Source organism: Pongo abelii, chromosome 2 (assembly GCF_028885655.2).
Source record: "Pongo abelii isolate AG06213 chromosome 2, NHGRI_mPonAbe1-v2.0_pri, whole genome shotgun sequence".
NCBI lineage: Eukaryota > Metazoa > Chordata > Mammalia > Primates > Hominidae > Pongo > Pongo abelii.
In genome coordinates, this window is record NC_085928.1 from 16,787,684 (window position 1) to 16,810,643 (window position 22,960).

At 34.1% G+C, this 22,960-nt stretch overlaps 1 protein-coding gene across 6 annotated transcripts in view; it reads right to left on the bottom strand.

The window, feature by feature from the left end:
- Nucleotides 1-22,960, bottom strand: part of STXBP5L (syntaxin binding protein 5L) — a 491,711-nt gene that overhangs the window by 98,904 nt on the left and 369,847 nt on the right. For all 6 annotated transcript variants that reach the window (XM_024244879.3, XM_024244878.3, XM_054551430.2 and 3 more), the window contains one exon: nucleotides 10,655-10,720. In XM_024244879.3, the coding sequence (XP_024100647.3) occupies nucleotides 10,655-10,720 (66 nt within the window). The remainder of the gene's footprint in view (nucleotides 1-10,654; nucleotides 10,721-22,960) is intronic.

The following is a 22,960-nucleotide window of genomic DNA, read 5'->3' on the forward strand; positions in this document are numbered from 1 at the left end:
CTACGGGACTTTTACCCAAGATAAGAAGGTACATAAGAAGTACTTCCTGAAGTGCAGCTCAGATTTTCCATACAAGAGAAGCCATATTGTTCTTAGTTGTTGAATTAGACATAGATGCGCATACAGATACAAATGTACATTATATATATGATATATATACATACACACATATACATTATATATATGTGTGTATATATATATAACTTTTCTGGGCTTTTTAAGGTGATTATGATTAGTTCTTTTTTTAAGTAATTAAAATTTTTCATCATATTTTTTATATTCCATTTTCTAATGAGTAACAGAAGGTGGTAGTTACAAGGAACAGTAGTGCCCCTATTAGGAGAGGTTAGATGCATTTTTTTCCCTTTGTATAGCTCCACACAGACACTCTTGCTTTTCTCCATGGTAAGTTTCCTGGCATTTATGAAGCGAAGCCTAGTTTATTTTTTATTTTTTTTTTGAGACAGAGTCTTGCTCTAGCGCCCATGCTGGATTGCAGTGGCGTGATCTCAGCTCACTGCAACCTCTGCCTCCTGGGTTCAAGAGATTCTCCTGCCTCAGCCTCCTGAGTAGCTGGGATTACAGGCGCATGCCACCATGCCCGGCTAAGTTTTTAAATTTTTAGTAGAGACGGGGTTTCACTATGTTGGTCAGGCTGGTCTCGAACTCCTGACCTCAGGAAATCTACCTGCCTCGGCCTCCCAAAGTGCTGAGTTTACAAGCGTGAGCCACCAGGCCCAGCTGTGAAGCCTAGTTTTTAAGAACACAAATGAGCTGGATTCAAATCATGACTCAACCATCTGCCCTGGGCTAATAGTTACTTAATTTCAGAAAGATTGATGCTTCCCTTCCTCTGTAAAATAAGGATAATAATTGTCTGTACTTCACAAGAATCTTGTCAGGATTAATGAAAGGAATGTGTGTAAAGCCCTTAGCATAGTGTATGGTATATGGCAAGCATTCAATGTTAGCTATTATTTTCATTATTAAACTTAGTTGGCAAGAAAAGATTGTCATTCTATAGTATTCTATGTCAGAAATAATTTATCTGGGCAACATGTTCTACTGAAAATCTAGTGCCTGGCATTAAACAGCACACTTGATAAAGCCTTCGATTGTATATAATACTGTTATTTCCTCTGCACAATAGTATGTCCTAACAAACTTGAATTATAATGGGCTTATTTATTTTCTCTAAAAATCTCCTTAAGTCACATTGTGCATCCTCACATTGAATGGTCTCTTTAATCCTTCACATCCTGAAAAACTGCCTGTCTTAGCTCACAAAAGTAACACGGCAAAAAGTACCATATGTAATCCAGTTGGAGTCAGGGAATATTACCACAGCAAGTGTTAGAATTATAACAATTTGATTTCTTATGCCCACAGTCTTGTTAGATTCTGAGCAAATTGTCAGGAAATTTTTGTTACTTTAACATGCTGTAGCATACTTTTTGAAAACAGAAACAAAATCAAAAACAAAAGAAAGAAAATCTGTAGAATTATACACTAAAATATGAATGTTATTTTACATAAATTGTACTTTAATAAATACGACTAAAAAAAGAAACAAAATACATAGGAAAGCATCCCCACAGATTGGATTAATCACTTACCTAATTACATCTATCAACTTCTGAATTACCTAGTAATTGTTAAGTGGTATAGCATGAAAGACTAAAAATTATGAAAATGAGTGAAAGGATTCACTGATGGCAAAATACACAATAATAGTCATCTATATATTCTGGCCTAAAGATCAGATGATGGCCTAGCCTCACAACAGCAGCAGATTATAAACCTTTGTGAAAGTATTTATCTCTACTCCTAGACTCGTTCTTTCCAAATTTATGTTCAATTATAGTATTGCGGCAGAGTAATCAATAGTCTGGTGGCTTACCATAGCTTATGTGAGAATGAGGTTTTATGCTTATCCCTAAATAAAAACAGAATTGCAGGCATTACAATATGGTTTTGTCTAGGGGACTTCATGTGTTTTGACTGTATCATCTTTCTTCAATCATCTGTATATTCGTATGCCTTTCTGCTGACTCCTAATTCAATTCAAAGTCAATAGATAGTGCAGCCTGGTTCACCATAACGATGTTGTATTGGCTACAAATAAGTCTCAGTCAGATCATTGGTTCTATATCTGAATTAAAATTTTAGGAACAGATTAAACCCTGAATCAAAGTCTGCATATGGCTACTACTTTAATGGGAGATATCACAAAGAGGTTAGAAGTTTCTAATTCAAAGCTTCTGATCAATTGCTTCTTACTTTGAAATGACAGAATTTACTTTTTGATTTCCAGTGAAGAATTTCTACTTTGTTATGGCTAAGCTACAATGAATATTTGGAAGTCCAGAATGGTCGAAGGGACCAAGCTGAGTCTCTTCAGGCCATGGATATTCACCACTGCTTTTATAATAATCACTACCATATATTATTGAGCATCTATGTCCTGAACACTGGCACACAATTAAGTGTAAGAAATCTGCTAAAGTTATTACTGTAGAAAGTGAGAGGGCAAGGTCAAATTTTTCTCCAAAATTGACTCCAAAGCTATGCCATTTCCACTAAGCAACATAATCTCCTTGATACAGAAGATACCACCTGTGTGGTCTGGATGTATTCTCTGAAATAAATAAATACATTAAATTAAAATAAAAGTTGCTTAGATTAAAATGTTTTTAGTTTATGTACTTATGAATTTATCTATTTACTGATTAATTAGCCGACTGGTTGGAATACAGTAACAAATTTCATTTGTCTCTACCTTTCCCTAAGCCAGAAACTAAGATAAGATAAAAACACTTAATATGTATAGAGATGAAGTTAAAACAAAAAAAGCAAGCATTCTGGGGTCACCATGCCATGGTAAAGGCATGAAAAGCCTACATATCTCTAATTTTGTTGCAATTTTCCCGTTTTTTCCCAAGATGTGGTTAAGATACAACTGGGTAAAGAGGTATTTTTTATTAGAATTTGCTCTAGCATGACAATGTTTAATGTTGTGACACTACTTTCATCTTAAAATATGTAATATATTTCTATTTGGACAATGTTAATGAGTCCATGACTATTAATGTCATATAGTTGTTCGATGATTATAAAACTTCATTTCTGTTAAGGTTAATGTCTATTTTGAATTATAAACTTACAGTGATAACTGAGTTTTTCAACCCACTTTTTTTTTTTTAGTAGACATAATAGGAGGCCAAATAATTTGGGCCAAATAATCAGAGGACCTTGAAGTCTGAAGACTTGGGTTCAGACTAAGCCATTACTAGCACAGTGACCTTGGGAAAGCCATAGAATCTTTTCTTAGCCATAATTTCTCCATTCATATGAAATAAGAACAATAATAGTATTGCATAGATGTAAGGATTAAAGATAATACATATGAAAAATACCTTGTTTGCTTTAAAGTACTATACAAATGTTGATTATAATTTTTAGTAAAAAAGGCTTAATACATTCAAAAGGTGATAATGTTGTTGATTTATGAACTGTTAAGAACTAAAAAGTTTTTCCAGAAACTTTAATGGTAAACTATATTTTTTCTGATGTTTCATGGAATGTATATTTCTTAAGTTCTATTAAATTTCTTTGTTAAAATATTTCACAGCTCAGCTACTTTTCATTTTCTCACTGTTTGAATGTCCCATAATTTTAATTGTGATTATTTTTTGTAATTCCCAAATTAATTTTTCTCATTTAATTAATGAACATTAGGGAAAAAATGAATATAACTAACTTGGAACTCCACCTCTACTCACTTAAATAGTCTGAACTTTAGTTTTCTCATCAGAAAGAGGCATATGCTAGGGGTGTTGTATTACATAAGAGAAAAATAAAATACTGTTTGAAAAATTGTGGATAATTATGATCTCTATCTTCCTTGGCTACTGACTTTATTTGGGTACTAGAACATTAACAGTTCATACTTTGTGGAGTTGTAAAACTAGCCACAGTCATTTTGCGATAATGCCTAATTTCAGGAGGCTGTGCAACCTGTGTTTGAGTGTTGTTTTTTTTTTTTTAAACCCTATGAGCTAGCATGGGGTAAAAGAAAACAAATGTCAAAGACTGCATAAAATTTAGATTATAGGACCTTCCTTTCTATTCACTGTCTTTGAGAGATAACGTTGCCTCTTTGAGGCAATTTTTTCATAAAGTTTCCATGGTTATCATAGTTGTTTCTGATTATAGAAAATATTTCACGGTATTATGAAGAATTACAGAGAATATTTTAAAAATCTTACTATTGTTTGGATCTTAAGATTTCACTGAATTCTCTATTGACCGTCCCCCCGACCCCCTTACTTTCTTACAGACCTGAGAAAACTAATCAGGTTTAGAGTACAAAAACAACACTACCAAAATTTTGTGGAAAATTTCCAAACATTTCACAAAAGCCTTAGGGATTCCTACTTCATATCTCATGAAGTGTCTCTGGCTTTATATTTGCTTCAGGGAAATTTGTTTTCATACATCATGAAGGACTTGTGTTTCCAGCACAACAAATGAGAATAAAGTTTTGAGACAAGTTGTGAAGCCTAGAAAATTGTGGAGATATGAATAACTTTTGTTTGTTCATAAAGAGATTTTCATCTTCACCTGGCGAGTGATATACTTGATTCCTCTGTCTCATAGCTGATATTTCATTCCTATAAAAGCCTGGTGCTGACTTGGTAGCAAGTCCTAAAGGAAGGGAATACAAAACTATTGGCATGGAGTACCTTAGCCTAAGTGAACCATTAATTTTTACCTTTAATAAAGTTGAATTTCATAATAACTATTTGGAAAGATCTGCATTTTGTTTCCTTATCTAAAATAAAGATAAATACTGCTCCAACAAAGGACTGTTTGGAGGGAGAAGAAAGGTTTTTTGAGACTACAGTAGGACTTTAGGCACATAGGAATGCCCAGAAGGAGCATTCAAACTAGGCTATAAGACCAAGCTCTGATCCAATCCTGAGAATAACAGAGTTTGGTACTCCTTTGTTAGTATTTTGCGACTAGACTCTATGATATTTTAATAAAGACATTTAATAAAGATTTATATTTCTATCATCCTAGCCTTCACTTGAACTTCATAGCATAATAAATGTGTTGTAGATTGTGCAGTGAGAATTATGAAGGTGAATGCCTACACAGGTAGCAGCAGTGTCAGGACCTAATGCTAGTATAGAAAAAGATATTAATCCAAGTAAAGAATTAGAAAAAAGGCATACATTCAATAGGACATTAGAAAAACAAACAACGTTTAGAAAGACACAGCCCCACAGTTGAAAGCTTGTTAAGTTTTCAATTCTTTGTCCAAATAAAAAGGATCTGTTTTCTTTAAGAGGTTGTAGTCCTGTACTAGGTAAGTGAAGCTAGGGCTGATTGTTAGCACCTATTCACCCTCTTGGGAGGTCAAGTTGTACAGTACAAGTTGGTGAGTAAAAAAAGGTTGTACAGCCTTTAAAAAAGTATGAACAATTTATATAATTAAAGTTTAATGTTTATTTATGCATTTGAAGTTTGTTTATTTTGTTCATTAGTTTATCCTCAGTGAATAGCATAATGTCTAGCTGTAGAAACTGGAAATTATTTGATGTATAGTTGAGTGAATGAATAGATAATATAAAGTGTTATATTATCTTGGAAACTGAGAACATTGGCATTCCATTTGACTCAAGGATTCTTCAAGCTCCCAATCTCTGCTCTTTTCTCCTGTATTATCCTCAAGAAAATGTTTAAGTCTGAACCCTCACTCTATTTTATCTGTAGTTCACTGTGGTATAAGGAAGTTTGAGATCCACACAGAAAATCAGAGTTATAATCTTTCACCATATACAAAAATGAATGCAAGATGGGTTAAATATTTCAATGTAAGACCTCAAACTATAAGAATCCTAGAAGAAAACCTAGGAAACACCATTGTGAACACTGGCCTTGAAAAAGAATTTATGACTTAAATCCTCAAAAACAATTGCAACAAAAACAAAAATTGATGAGTGGGACCTAATTAAAGAGCTTCTGCATAGCAAGAGAAACAATCAATAGGGTGGACAGACAAGCTACAGAATGGGAGAAAATATTTGTAACCTATGCATCCAACTAAGTTATAATATCCAGAATCTATAAGGAAGTTAAACAATTTAACAAGCACAAAACATATAACTTCATTAAGAGTAGGCAAAAGACATGAACAGACACTTCTCAAAAGAAGACACAAGCAGCCAACAAACATACCAAAAAATGCTCAACATCATTAATCATTAAAGAAATCCAAATCAAAACCACAATAAGATACCATCTTAAACCAGTCAGAATAGCTGTTATTAAAAAGTCAACAAACAACAGATGCTGGTGAAGCTGCAGAGGAAAGGGAACACTTACATATTGTTGATGGGAATGTAAATTAGTTCTGCCCTTGAGGAAAGCAGATTGGAGATTTCTCAAATAACTTAGAACTACTATTCAGCCTAGCAATCCCATTACTGGGCATATATCTGCACTCCCACCGCACCCCCCCCCACACACACACAAAAAGAAGTAGTTCTACCAAAAAGACACATACACATATATGTTCATTGCAACACTATACACAATAGAAAAGACATGGAATTAACCAGGTGCCCATCAGCAGTGGACTGGATAAAGAAAATGTGGTTCATATACACCATGGAATGCTATGCAGCCATAAAAAAGAAAGTCATGTCTTTTTTTTTTTTTTGGTGCAGTTTCGCTCTTGTTGCCCAAGCTGGAGTGCAATGGCACTATCTCAGCTCACCACAACCTCCACCTCTTGGGTTCAAGTGATTCTCCTGCCTCAGCCTCCCTAGTAGCCGGGTTTGCAGGCATGCACCACCACACCCAGCTAACTTTTTATTTTTAGTAGAGACTGGGTTTCTCCATGTTGGTTAGGCTGGTCTCAAACTCCCAACCTCAGGTGATCCGCCCACCTTGGCCTCCCAAAGTGCTGAGATTACAGGTGTGAGCCACCGCGCCCAGCCAAAAATCATGTCCTTTAAAGCAACATGGATGCAGCTGGATGGAAGTCATTACCCTAAGCAAATTAACGCAGGAACTGAAAACCAAATACTGCATGTTCTTACTTATAAGTGAGAGCTAAACACTGGGTATTCATGGACATAAAGATGGCAACCATAGACACTGGGGGATACTAGAGGGGAAAGGAAGGAAGGGGGACAAGAGTAGGGTTGGTAAACTAACTGTAGGGTACTATGCTCACTGCCGGGGTAATGGGATGATTTGTATCTCAAACCTTGGCTTCATGCAATATACCCATGTAACAAACCTGCACATGTAACCCCTGAATCTAAAATAAAAGTTGAAATTATATTAAAAAGAGAATATCAGAGTTATAAAATGATTACTGGTTTCTGGTTTGCCTAATTCCTGACCTCCTTTATTCAGAGACATCTGCATCAATCTTTTCATCTGTAGCAGATTTAAAGGGGTGAGAGCTGAGATTCCCAAACAGACACCTATAGGGGAGGTAACTACTGAAAAAATATTTTTTAAATGTTTCATAGGGCAGTAATTCTCAAGTGGTCTGGAGACCAGCAGCCTTAGCATCAGCTAAGAGCTTGCTAGAAATACAAAATCTCAGGCCCCATCTCAGATCTACTGAATCAGAATGCAGCAATTCCTGTAACAGCAAGAGATTACAGAATGTAGTTTTAGGTGTATGTGTGGCTATTGTATACATATTGTATTGTATTTTGGAAATTATAATGGGCACACTGTCCTTTAAATGACCCTCTAATATAACACAATCAATTATCATTCTCTTTCATGGAAAATGAACAAAATCAGTAAATATTGTGATTATTTCCAATATTCTTAAGTAGTAAACTCCATTCGCACTTTTCCCAGAAGGATGCATTTCACATAGTTTAACAAATATAACATTTAATGATTACAAACCTGTTATAAGGAAAAAAAATCTCTCATTCCTCAGTTATTATTACTTATAATTTAAAGTTGCTACTAAAGAAGAGTGGGACCTGTCTAGTAGACCAGTATCAAGTAAGGTATTGAAGTGACAAATGAATCTTATCACAATCCATCATTTCTGCCTCAAGTAACATAATACAAAAATAGTCAAAGTTTTCCTGCTTTGAAACAATCTACTTAATTGCATGTGCAGTTTTCTGAGTCTGCTTTGAAATTAAAAATAAAGTGTGGGCTGGGCACGGTGGCTCACGCCTGTAATCCCAGCACTTTGGGAGGCCGAGGTGGGCGGATCACCAGGTCAGGAGATCGAGACTATCCTGGCTAACACGGTGAAACCCCGTCTCTACTAAAAATACAAAAAATCAGCTGGGTGTGTGACACGCTCCTGTAGTCCCAGCTACTTGGGAGGCTGAGGCAGGAGAATCCTTGAACCTCGGAGGCAGAGAATGCAGTGAGCTGAGATTGCGCCACTGCACTTCAGCCTGGGTGACAGAGCAAGACTTCGTCTAAAAAAAAAAAAAAAGTGTGGTCGTTGTGCATTGTGGTGGTGTTCCTAAATCTGCTGTACCATTAACAAAAGAAGAAACATCATAGGCAAAGGGCTAAAAACAGCATATCTACCAAAAACTGACAGCAATTATAATAATTAATTATGAATTATTGAAACCCTTATCAATGAGACTGGGAACAAGAAAAGAAGTCTACTTATACCACATCTATTCAACATTGTATTGAAGACCCTAGCCAATTTTTTCCTTTAGAAGGAGAAAATGGAGGTTTCATTTTCACAAGGGGCATACTTGGATACGTAGATAATCCAAAAGAATTTTACAAACTATAAGAATTAAGAAATAGATTTAGCAAGTTTCCTGGATGCAAGCTCAATATACAAAAATTAGCTGTATTTTCATATTCTAACCACAAATAATAAGAAAAAGACATAAAAATAACACAATAATAGGAAAAAAAACAAACATAAAGGAATAAGTTTAATGAAAGATGTGCAAGATCTCTACAAAAAACCCCAAAAATATTACCGAAAGTAGACACACATAAACAGAGAGATACTAAACGAAAAATTCAATATTGTTGAATATGTTAATTCTGCCCAGTTGATCTATAGATCCAGTGAAATCATAATAAAAATCTAAGCATGTTTGTGTGTGAACTGACAAATTCTTTATAAAAGTTATATGAAAATACAAAAAGGTAGAACAGCTATAATGATCTTTAAAAAACTTTTAAAAATTATTATCATGTTTAATGAGACGGGGTCTCGCTATGCTGCCCAGGCTGGTCTTCAAACTCATGGCCTCAAGTGATCCTCCCTCCTTGGCTTCCCAAAGTGCTGGGATTACAGGCATGAGCCACTGTGCCTGGCCAGCTATAACAAAATTTGAAGTTAGGTACGTAAATTTGATAAAGGGTATTGAATTATATTTTATATTGAAGATTTATAAGCATGGGAAAATATGATCAAAGTAATATTTTAAGAATATTAATTTTATAACATGACATGCAAACTTAATTGTAAAAGGTGAAGAGAGAAAATACAGACATTTACTAGAATATTTGTATGATACCATAGGTATGAGGCAATAAATACCTAAATTGGGCTGGTGTCAATGAGAATGCAAAAGGCAGGGTAAACATATGAGATAATCTTTACAATAAGATCAATAAAATAAGAATTAAAAATATACGACTAAAAGAAAAATTTATATAGGATATAATTAGATTATACATAGCCTAGATTCCTGAAGAATAAGAATAAAGAACTAACAACTTTTCAGGGATGGAATAAATGGAAGAAATGCTGCAATTCTAAATTAATTTCTACAAGTCCAAATTTGTTGCTTTATAATGGCATTATTAAACTTTTATAAATTTGTATAAGGTTCAAATTAAAATAATGTAAATAAAAAAGAACTACAGTTTCTTGTCTGTAAGAACAGATCTATCATTCAGTAAAGATATACCTAATGATTTTGGTGTTTAAAAACTCATACAAAACTATATATACATTATAGAAAAATCATAATTATCAAATATGTAAAAATTTTAAAAAACAGGCCAACCAGTCATATTCCCACCACCCAAAAATAACTGTTAACTTTTTTTTTTTAACAGACAGTACCTTAAAGATTTATCCCTAGGAATCTTTATTCTCACATTTTAAATATATTTTAATGGGTGCACACTTTGTCTTGATGTTTTGCTTCATATCATATTCTATTATCACTTTTCCTTGTCAATAAATATACATGTTTCCAAACTGTGGTCTAGAGGAATGGTATCATTTGCTGCTGCATATATACTGTATATTTCCCAGTAATTCAGCTCTAGCCAGAAGATGAGAAGTTTCTGTATATTACCAATTTTTATTCAATAGTTAGTAAGCATTATTAATGTATCTGCAAAATAACTTTCCTTTAAAATGTCTTTTAAAGTGTTGCACTTTTACCTCTGATCTTAATTTTATTTTGAGATAAAAATATTTTAAAAGACATTTATTTGTATTTGATATTTGGAATCAAATTTCTTACAGTAAATTTAATGAATGGAATTATACCTAATTACTAAAATTATAAATTTCACATTATAAAGATCATGAAAATAAAGCAATAGATTACTGCAGTGAATTACCAGAAGTCTGGAAAATACCACTCACGTTTACCTGAGGTAGGAGACTTGCAGCGATCAAGTTCTAGGGGAACTGGACTGTCACTCAGTTCAGTTAAACCTGAAAATACAATGAAAAAAAAATGAGATAAATTTTGCTAGCATTTTGTAGGTTATTCTTATTTCTTAATTCCTACAAGTTTAAAAGGATTTTTTTCATGTGAAAACTACTTTACCATGTCCAAGTTACATCAATTATTCTGAATTTTAAAAATATTTTTGTTAATTTTTTTTTATTTTTATAGAGACAGGATCTCATTATGTTACCCAGGCTGGTCTTGAACTCCTGGGCTGAAGCAATACTCCCACCTCAGCTTCCCAAAGTGTTGGGATTACAGGTGTGAGCTACCATGCCTGGCCTATTCTGAAAATTTGTTTAAACAAGTGATACAGGAAAAAATAAGGAGAGGTAACTGATTGACATGCAAGAGTATTTAAACATGGATGGTACAAAGATATAAAATCCTTTTTTAACTATTTTTATAAGAAATAGCTACTTTAATAAATGACCTAATTTTATCTGAAAATAGATCATAAATAATAAGAATTAGAAAGGGTTTTAACAATACCTAATCAAATATCCTCTCAGGAGGTATGATTATTGGCTTTTAAAAGATCTTTAAAAACTGCTACAAATTCTAAATTTTATATGTATTTATAGAAATGTAGTATTGTATATTACATACTGTGTTTTGTTCAATAGTATCAAATTCCTTATAATAAGCACTATATTTTTCTCTTTCCAATATTTCTTAATTTTTATTCTGCCACTTTTCTGACAAATGCAACAATAGACACAACAGATTAATAAACATTTTATAATTCTTTCTACTTGCCAATCTGTATTTATATGGTATTTGTAAAATGTTCTTCATTATGGTTTTTCTATCTTTGTTAGAAAGTCTCACAGACTTTCTTTTGTGAAATAAATATTCATAGTTTCTATTTTAATCTGTCTCCATGCTCAGAAACATTTGAGAGCTATTTTCAATGACCGAAATAATCTTTGTTCCTATTCTTTCCCATCACCCTCTTCTTTATACAATTTATAGCAATAAGCTTGTGGTAGGTAAAAAAAAAATCACAGAATTTTGGAACCAAAAGGTGCCTTGTGACAACCTAGCCCAACTCCTGTGTTTTATAAGTGAGAAACTGTAACTTCAAAGAGTTTAAGCTATTTATTCAAAGTCAGAGAAGTAAGTCAATAACAGAGCTTGAAAAGGACACAGAACTCAGATTTTTTATTCTGCACTCACATTTCAATTGCTTATAGAGCACTGAACACCAAATGCAAAGCTTACTGTTTGCTCTATTTTTTACTTCATTGAACATTATTTTCAAGTCTTTCAATGTAATGCTCATCCAATTTTAAATTTCTGTTTGTAATCATAGTACACATAATATTTACTGATATAAATATTACCATTAATCTGGAAATAGGCATTCATCAAACTAAACTATGTCAAACACGGTCTTAACCCTAGATATACAAATTAGATAGGAAAAAGTTTGACTAAATAAGCAGTAAGTGTTAATCCACAGAGTTGCTATAAGAGTTTTCCAGGCACTCCTTGAAAGTGTACTGACTTGAATAGGCTTTGCTATCTGACAGCAAATTAGAAACTGCAAGTTATAAAGAGGAGGAGGCTGCTAGAACTAGACACATTAAGAAAAGTAACGTAGAGCAACAGTGAAAGAATGGGCAGAGAAAGGAACTGTAATGACTAGTGAGTGAGAGATCTGGGACCATTTATCAGAGGTGGGTGTTTTACAGATCTCTGAAAGGCTTTAAAGACATCACTGTAAGTTGAGTCAGTGAATCAAATTTATTGAATGCCTACTGTGCCACACGTTCTTTGTAGTAATAGTAATAACAGCAACTAATATCTATTATTTTGTACCTAATCCTCCGCTAAATACTTTGTATAAATTATCCTTTTCCCACCTACCAATATAATTACAGGGGTTATAATATTAATCACATCATACAGATAAGAAAACAGGGGAAGAAAGGCTATTACATCAATTCTCCAAAGTTAAATAGCTAAGAGGAAGGATAGGATTTGGTCACTATAATATAGTTAATAAGTAAGAAAGCATGATGCATGCGTTAGAAAGAGTTTCCTCAAAATTTTAAAATACAAAATTTGGTGGTTAAAGAGCTAAGCTCATTTGTCCGGAAAATACCATCTTTTCTATTTCTGTACTGTCTATTGATTCTGTCATTTTCCCTAGCTCCTTCTGAATTCACCTACTTTCCTGATGAAGGTAGGAATTGAACTGAATATGGATCTAACAATAATAGTAAAACTACTTCCACGTGCCAATTTACAATGTGTCAAAACCCTAAAGTAAATAATTTTATAGTTATCATCATTAAATACTATATAGTTATTCAAAACAATCATTATTTAAAAACAAACATTTTTTGGACTATAGAAGTAATGCTTTGTCCCTCTAGAAAACTTGGAAGATACAGAAAAGTGATGGAGGGGATTAAAAAATACACAATTTCATCATAATTTTGGCTTTTTTCTTCCTTTTTTTTTTGAGACAGAATCTCACTGTCGCCCAGGCTGGAATGCATTGATGCATTCTCGGCTCTCTGCAACCTCCGCCTCCTGGGTCTCAACCAGTTCTCCTGCCTCAGCCTCTCAAGTAGCTGGGATTACAGGTGTGTGCCACCAAGTCCAGCTAATTTTTATATCTTTAGTAGAGACGGGGTTTCACCATATTGGTCAGGCTGGTCTCGAACTCCTGACCTCAAGTGATCTGCCTGCCTCGGCCTCCCAAAGTGCTGGGATTACAGGCGTGAGCCATCACACCTGGCCCCTTCCATGATGATTTTTAATCCAATAAAGAGAGTTTCATATTCTGATTTTTCTATATAACATTTATTTCATAAACAATTCCACCATTTAAAAAATTTATCAAATCATTATAAAGATATACCACACTTTTAATTTAACATTCCTCTATTGTGAAACATTTGGATTTTCCAATCTTTACTATACTAAATAAAGCCACAATAAATACCTATATGTCAAAATCTTTGATTTGTTTGTGCTTTTCCTTTAAAGATTTCCATAATCTTTCCACTATGGTAATGACAGGGACTGTCCATTTTGCATTCTCCCTAGCAACTTACAGGAGTTCCAATTGCTCAATATCTCCACCAACACTAGGTAATAGTCTCTTAAAATCTTAATCCTTCTGGTCATAGTAGTATCTTATTATGATTTTAAACTTCTCTGATGACTATAGATAGCTGGAACATTTTCATGTGCTTATTGGCTAATCATATATCTTCATGATTCTATCCAAATTTTTGGTTTATTTTTTATGTTGGACTGCTTATATTTGTGTTATGTAGTAGTAAGAATTCTTCATATATTTTAGGTAAGAATTAATAGTCAAAAAAAGGCATTGTGAATTTTTCTTTCAGTATGTGATTTATCTTTTAATTTGCTTAATGGTGTCTTTTTATTTATTTATTTATTTTTTTTTTGAGACAGAGTCTTGCTCTGTTGCCCAGGCTGGAGTGCAGTGGCACAATCTTGGCTCACTGCAACCTTGACCTCCCAGGTTCAAGTGATTCTCCTGCTTCAGCCTCCCAAGTAGCTGGGATTACAGGTGTGGGCCACCATGCCTGGCTAATTTTGGTATTTTTAGTAGAGACATGGTTTCACCATGTTGGCCAGACTGGTCTCAAACTCCTGACCTCCAGTGGTCCACCTGCCTTGGCCTCCCAAGGTGCTAGGATTACAGGCATAAGCCACCACACCTGGCCTCTTTTGTTTTTGAGGTGGAGTCTCGCTCTGTCACCCAGGCTGGAGTGCAGTGGCACGATTTCAGCTCACTGCAAGCTCTGCCTCCTGGGTTCACACCACTCTCCTGCCTCAGCCTTCGGAATAGAGTAGCTGGGACTACAGGTGTCCGCCACCACGCCTGGCTAATTTCTTGTATTTTTAGTAGAGACGGGGTTTCACCATGTTAGCCAGGATGGTCTCGATCTCCTGACCTCGTGATCCGCCCGCCTCGGCCTCCCAAAGTGATGGGAGTACAGGCATGAGCCACTGTGCCCAGCCTATGCCTGGCCTCTTAACAGTGCCTTTTGATGAGCAGAAATTTAATTTACTTGAAGAACAATTTATTATTTTTATTGTAATTTCTTTTTGATTCCTGTCTAAGTAGTCAGTGCCAAACCTATGATCATGAAGATATTATCGTTTTCTTCTAGAACTTTAAAAATGATTGGCTGTGACATGAAGTAGGAATTAAAGTTCATTTTTCCTCCTATTTGTTTGCCCAGTTGTTCCACCATTATTTGTTAAAAAGACTTCATTGATTTTTATTGGTGCCTTTGTCAAAAACGAATTGGCCATACATGTGTGGATCTATTACTGGACTTTTTATTCTGTAATGATTGGTTTATTTGTCTTTTTTTCAATTACCACACTATCATAATTAATGTGGCTTTAAGGCACATCTTGAAATCAGGTAGTGAAGTTCTCCAATTTTGTTCTTCTTTTCCAAGAGTGTTTTAGTTATTCCAGATCCTTTGCATTTCCGCATAAATTTTAGAATCACTTTCTCAAGTTCTACAAATAATATGTTAGTTTTTTTATGGGACTGTGATAAACATATGGCTTAATTTGGTAGAATAAAGATCTTTTAAAAATTGAGTCTTCCAACCTGTAAGCCTGGTATTCCCCTCCATTTAAATAATTTTTTAAATGTTTCTTTCTGCAATATTTTGGAGATTTTGGTATCGAGGTCTTCTATATAGCATTTTTCCAGTCATCTAATTCTTTTTTGATCTTCTGTCTAGTTCTTGTTAAAAGTGGAACTTTGAAATTTCCAACAATTATTATTGACTTTCTCTTTTTGATCATGTTAGGCATTGCTTCATGTATTTTGTAACTCTTGTTATTTGGGACATATATGTTTTAATTATTGTGTCATCTTGATTGACAATTTTATCATTATAAAAGGTCACTTTTTATTCTAGTGACATTCTGTTTGCTTTAAAATCTATTTTTTTAAATGGTATTAGTACAGTAACTCCAGTTTTCTTACGGCTGTTTTTCATATGATCTTTTCCTATTCATTTTCAACCTATTTACACCTTTAAATCTAAAATCTCTCTCATAAACAGCATATAGTCAGATCTTGACTTTTTTTTAAAAAAGTCTCACAGTCTATGTCTTTTGATTGGATTGTTTAATCCCTTAACATTTAATATTATTGATATAGTTGGGTTACACTCGTCATTTTCCTTTTGGTTTTCTCTGTCTCATGTCTTTTTTTGATCCTCTAGTCCTCTTTTACTGCTTTGTTTGGCATTAAGTGAATATTTTCTTGTGTAGCATTTCATTCCTTTAATTAATCTTTCATCATATTTTCTGGAGTTTTCCTAGTGGTTAAACTTACCATATACATTAGAACTTACTGTATACGTCTTATCAGAGTCTACTGCAGATGTATACTGACTCAATTCCAGTGAGATACAGAAATGTTAATTTTTAATAGCTATATTCTCTCTTATGTGCTGTTATTGGTATACAAAGTAAATCTATATATTTTACAAGCCAATAAAACATTATAATTACTACTTTATATAATTTTATTTCTTTTATAACAGCTAAGAAATAAGAAGAACAAGCATATATTTATAACCTTCTGATTTACCATTTACCATTTTTTGTTCTCTTTATTTGTTCTGGTGAATCCAGGCTATCATCTGGAATAATCTGATAACTCAAACACAACTTTGCTCCCACTCACTTCCTTTATGCTGTTATTGACAAATGTATTTAATTTCTATATGTTATAGATCCCCAAATAACAATTATATATATGTTGTTTTACAAACTGCTTTAAAAATCAGCTGAGAGAAGAAATATGCATTTATACTCTTTCATAATTACATAGTTACCTTAACAATGCTCTTTGTTCCTTTGTGTAGATTTAAATTACAATCTAGGTTCACTTTCTTTCAGCCTGAAAAACTTCCTTTAGTATTTCTTGTAAGGTGGCTCTGCTAGTAATAAATTCTGTTTTTGTTTACCTGACAATGTCTATTTCACCTACATTTTTGAAAAATACTTTTGCTGGATATGAGGTTCTTTTAAAAATTTAATTTTACTTTAAGTTCTGGGATACATATGTAGGACGTGCAGGTTTCTTACATAGGTAAACGTTTGCCACAGTGGTTTGCTGCACTTATCAACCTATCACCTAGGCATTAAGCCCCACATGCATTAGTTATTTATGCTGATGCTCTCCCTCCCCCTGCTCCAACAACAGGCCCCAGTGTGTTGTTCCCCTCTGGATATAAGTTTCTTGAATGACAGTTTTTTCGTTTGACAAATTTGAATATGTCATCCCATTCCCTTTTGGCCTCCATTGTTTCTGATGAGCTGTTAATCTTGTAAGAGTTCCATGTATGTGACAAGTCATTTTTCTCTTATTGCTTTCAAGATTTTCTTTTTGTTTTTTGCCTTGTAGTGTGTTTCAGCATGTTTACTATGATGCATCTGGTTGTAGATATTTTTCCATTTATCTTCTCAGAGTTCATGGAACTTCTTGGATGTGTAATTAATGCTTTTCATAAAATTTCGGAAGTTTTCAGTCATTATCTCTTCAAATATTTTTCTCCTTTTTCTCTGACTCTCCTCTCCTTCTGCTAATCCTATTATGTATATGTTGGTACACTTAATTGTGTCCCATGTTTCTCTGAGACTTTATTTTTCTTCATATTTTTTTCTCTCTGTCCTTCAGAATGCACTGTCTCTATAAACCTATTTTCAAGTTTACTGGTTGTTATTTTTGCTAGTTCAAATCTACTGCTGAGTCCCACTACTGAATTTTTCTTTTCACTTACTGTACCTTTCAACTCCAGAATTTCCATTTGGTTCTTTTTGTAACTTCTATTTCTTTATTTATGTTCTTGATTTGATGAGACATTGTCATCATAGCTTCCTTTACTTCTTTAAGCATAGTGTCTTCCAGTTCTTTAAGCATATTTATAATGGTTGTTTTGAGGTCTTGGTCTGTTCAATCCAACATCTGGGCCTTCTCACAGGAAATTTTTGTTGCTTTTTTTCCCTGGGAATGAGCCACACTTTGTTTCTTTGCAAGTCTCATGATATTTTGTTGAGAACTGGATATTTTAGGTAATATATTGTATCACTTCTGGGTACTGATGACTGATTCCTCTCTCCCCTCTCCAGTTTTTGCTGTTTGCTTATTTATTTATTTAGTGACTTGGCTAGACTATTTTCGTGAGGTTTATTTCCTCTACATTGTGAAGACTTTGAGGTTGCTTCTCAGAAGGCACAGTATTCAGTGTATATACAGTCACTCTGGGATGGCAGTGATTTTAGCAGGGTTCTCTTTAACTATCTCCTTCATCTGTCTATTAACCTGTCTGCCTCTGTTAATATCATATACAGCTGTTACACTGCCGAATCACAGCTGGGTAATTGCTCTATTATTTTATTGTTTTTCAAGCTTAGCATCCACCAGATGTTCTATTACTTTTGACAGTACCCTGGGACATACATTGTACAGTATTCTGATCTAATTTAATTTGATAAGGGGTCATTTTTGAGGCTAGTCTTTGAGGTTTAAATCCCAGGAGGGCTCTTCTTAGCAGTCTCTTTCATTGGTTCTCACTGGTCTAGTTTGCTGCCCCTAATTAAGAGGTGCTATCAATTACTTCCTCTTATTTCATTATCACCAAATTTCCCATTGGTCTTGAGAACACACTTAGGCTTGAACTTTCCCACACTGTTTCATATAAGGCTAGTCACTTTGGGGAGGGCTTTGAAGCTCTCTATTCACATAGACTGCATTTCTTTCCTGGGCAAAACCTTTGAGCCACTATTCTGGGCCCTGGGCAAAGGTGGTATCCTCTGGTCTTCTCAGCTTATCTTTTCTAGCATAAAACTTCTGCCCTATGAGCCAGATGGGGTTAAGGGCAATCAGGGATTCAATATTTTATGACTGAGGTCTATGCCTGGGGTAGAGCTTCTGTCCTGTGAGTAGGGGATGGGCGTAAGGGAGCCTCTGACCTCTTGGTAACACTTCACAGGAATTTGGTCTCTTCAACTTGGAGTTGGAGAGGATGAGAAATGCTGGCAACCTGGAAGGGGGAGAGGAATTAAGTGAGTTGTGGTTCAAGTGCCACAGACTCTCATTGTTTCTACCAAGTTTCAGTAGATTTTCTTGAATAAATATGTCTTCATTTGCTATATGCCCTTAGGACAATTTCTGGAGATTTTACATGGTTGTTTTTAAAATAGCTTTCACAAATTATGCTTTTCCACTCAGGAATAGGTCCATGATACTCCTCAGGCTGCCAGCTGGAAGTCTATCCTGTACATGGTATTTTTTTAAAGTTCATTTTCAAATTGTTTGCTTTTATATAGAAATATAATTAATTGTTTCTACTGACATGCGTTCTTCAATCTTGCTAAATTCACTTATTATTTTTGTAGTTTCCTTTGGGTTTTCTACATACACCATCATACCATTGGCAAGTAAAGAAAGTTTTAAATTTTCTTTCTAATCTTTAGGCATATAATTTTTTAATCTTGCTTTTTGTCCTTACTAGGTTATGAACTACAATGTTGAATAAAAGTGATGATAGTAAACATCTTCCCCTGGTTACTGATTCTACAAAAAAAATTCAGTATTTCACAATCAAGTATGATGCTGTAGATTTTTCTTAGTAGGATTTATTCTATTGAGGAAATATTCTTCTATTCTTGTTTTGTTAAGGATTTTTATTTTAAAATATCGAATTTTGTCAAATGTTTTCACATGTATTGATATGACTGTATTATTTTCTCCTTTATTATGTTAATCAGTATTTTACCTTCATTGATTTTCAAATTTTAAACTTGCATTCCTGGGATAAATCCACCTTGGTTATGATGCTTTATCTTTCTTTTATATGTTTATCTTCCATTTGCTAATATTTTATTTCTGATTTTTGCATCTAGTTCCATAAATGAGACTGACTTGTACTTTTATTGTACGGCCTTTGTCAAGTTTTAGTTATCAACATTGTGCTGGTTTCAGATAAACAGTTGGAAAGATTTCCTTCTTCTTTTATTTCCTGGAAGAATTTGCATTAGATTGGTGTTACTTCTTCCATAAATGTTTGATAGCATTAACAAGTGCAGCCATCTGGGGCTTGTAGTTTTCTTTGTTGTGGGTATTTAATTTTGAATTCAAAAATTTTAATGATAGGGGCTACTTATATTTTCCAATGTGTTTGGTGTTACATTTAGTAAGTTTTGTCTTTCAAGGAATCTCTTAATTTCATCTAAATAGTCAATTTCTGGGAATAGAGTTAATAATCTTACTTTATTATTTTTAATGTCTGTAGAATTCACAGTGATGCTTTTTTTTCACTCCTGGTATTAATTATGTTTCTTCTTTCTGGATCAGTATTGTTAGGGTTTTATATAATATTTTTGAAGAACTGTTCTGGGGTTTTGTTGATCTACTGTGGTTTGACCTCTATTTCGTTCATTTTTGATGATTACTATTTCCTTTACATTGGGTGGTTTTCATTGCTCTTACTTTTTAATGTCTTAATCAAGAGCTTTAGATCATGAAGTAGAGATTTAAAAAAAAATCTAACATAGCATCTAATGTTCTAAATTTTCCTCTAAGCACTCCTTCAGTAATATCTCATAAATTTTGATATGTTGTGTTTGTACTTTCACTCAGTTCAAAAATATTTTAAAATTTCCTTTGTAATTTCTTTTTTAAGCGATGAGCTATGTAGAGATGTGTTGCTTAATTTTCAGGTATTAGGGAATTTTATACATATTGTTGATTCCTAATTTAATTCCTTTTGTGGCCAGAGAACATATTCTATTTAATTTCAAATATTTGTAATTTATTATAACTTGTTTTATCGCTCAGTCTATCCTTGTGAATGTTACGTGCTTACATGAAAATAATTTGTATTTTCAATTGCATTGTGTAGATGTGTATGTTATTAGATCAATTTGGTTAAGAGAGTTACTTTAGTTTTTTATAATCTTACCAATTTTTGTCTATTCGTTCTTTCAGTTATGATGAATTTCCAGCAATGATGGTAGAATTGTCTATTTCTAGTTTTGACAGTTTTTGCTTCATATATTTTGAATAGTTCTTATTAGGTTTATGCAAATATGTAGGATTTTTATATCATTTTGGTCATTTATTTTATTAATTTGAACTGTTTATCTCCTTGCCTTGAAGTCTACTTCATCTAATATTAATATAGCCATATCAGCTTTCTTGGGGATAGTGTTTTCATGGAATTCTTTTCCCCTTCTTTTACTTTCAACCTATTTATTTATTTATTTTTTATACTTTAAGTTTTAGGGTACATGTGCACAACATGCAGGTTTGTTACATATGTATACATGCGCCATGTTGGTGTGCTGCACACATTAACTCATCATTTACATTAGGTATATCTCCTAATGCTATCCCTCCCCTCTCCTGCCACCCCACAACAGGCCCTGGTGTGTGATGTTCCCCTTCCTGTGTCCATGTGTTCTCATTGTTCAATTCCCACCTATGAGTGAGAACATGCGGTGTTTGGTTTTTTGTCCTTGCAAGAGTTTGCTCAGAATGATGGTTTCCAGCTTCATCCATGCCCCTACAAAGGACATGAACTCATCATTTTTTATGGCTGCATAGTATTCCATGGTGTATATGTGCCACATTTACTTAATCCAGTCTATCATTGATGGACATTTGGGTTGGTTCCAAGTCTTTGCTATTGTGAATAGTGCCAGAATAAACATACGTGTGCATGTGTCTTTATAGCAGTATGATTTATAATCCTTTGGGTATATACCCAGTAATGGGATGGCTGGGTCAAATGGTATTTCTACTTCTAGATCCCTGAGGAATCGCCATACTGACTTCCACAATGGTTGAACTAGTTTACAGTCCCACCAACAGTGTAAAAGTGTTCCTATTTCTCCACATCCTCTCCAGCACCTGTTGTTTCCTGACTTTTTACTGATCGCCATTCTAACTGGTGTGAGATGGTATCTCATTGTGGTTTTGATTTGCATTTCTCTGATGGCCAGTGAGGATGAGCATTTTTTCATGTGTCTTTTGGCTGCATAAATGTCTTCTTTTGAGAAATGTCTGTTCATATCTTTTGCCCACCTGTTGATGGGGTTGTTTTTTTCTTGTAAATTTGTTTGAGTTCATTGTAGATTCTGGTTATTAGCCCTTTGTCAGATGAGTAGGTTGCAAAAATTTTCTCCCATTCCGTAGGTTGCCTGTTCACTCTGATGGTGGTTTCTTTTGCTGTGCAGAAGCTCTTGAGTTTAATTAGATCCCATTTATCAATTTTGGCTTTTGTTGCCATTGCTTTTGGTGTTTTAGACATGAAGTCCTTGCCCATGCCTATATGCTGAATGGTATTGCTTAGGTTTTCTTCTAGAGTTTTTACGGTTTTAGGTCTAACATTTAAGTATTTAATCCATCTTGAATTAATTTTTTTATAAGGTGCAAGGAAGGGATCCAGTTTCAGCTTTCTACATATGGCTAGCCAGTTTTCCCAGCACCGTTTATTAAATGGGGAATCCTTTCCCCATTTCTTGTTTTTGTCAGGTTTGTCAAAGATCAGATATATGTAGATAGGTGGCATTATTTTTGAGGGTTCTGTTCTGTTCCATTGGTCTATATCTCTGTTTGGTACCAGTACTGCTGTGGAAAGATCTAAAATTGACACCCTAACATCACAATTAAAAGAACAAGAGAAGCAAGAGCAAACACATTCAAAAGCTAGCAGAAGGCAAGAAATAACTAAGATCAGAGAAGAACTGAAGGAGATAGAGACACAAAAAACCCTTCAAAAAATCAGTGAATCCAGGAACTGGTTTTTGGAAAAGATCAACAAAATTGATAGACCACTAACAAGACTAATAAAGAAGAAAAGAGAAAAGAATCAGATAGACGCAATAAAAAATGATAAAGGGGATATCACCACCAATCCCACAGAAATACAAACTACCATCAGAGAATACTATAAACACCTCTATGCGAATAAACTAGAAAATCTAGAAGAAATGGATAAATTCGTTGACACATACACCCTCCTAAGACTAAACCAGGAAGAAGTTGAATCTCTGAATAGACCAATAACAGGCTCTGAAATTGAGGCAATAATTAATAGCCTACCAACCAAAAAAAAGTCCAGGACCAGATGTATGCACAGCCGAATTCTACCAGAGGTACGAGGAGGAGCTGGTACCATTCCTTCTGAAAC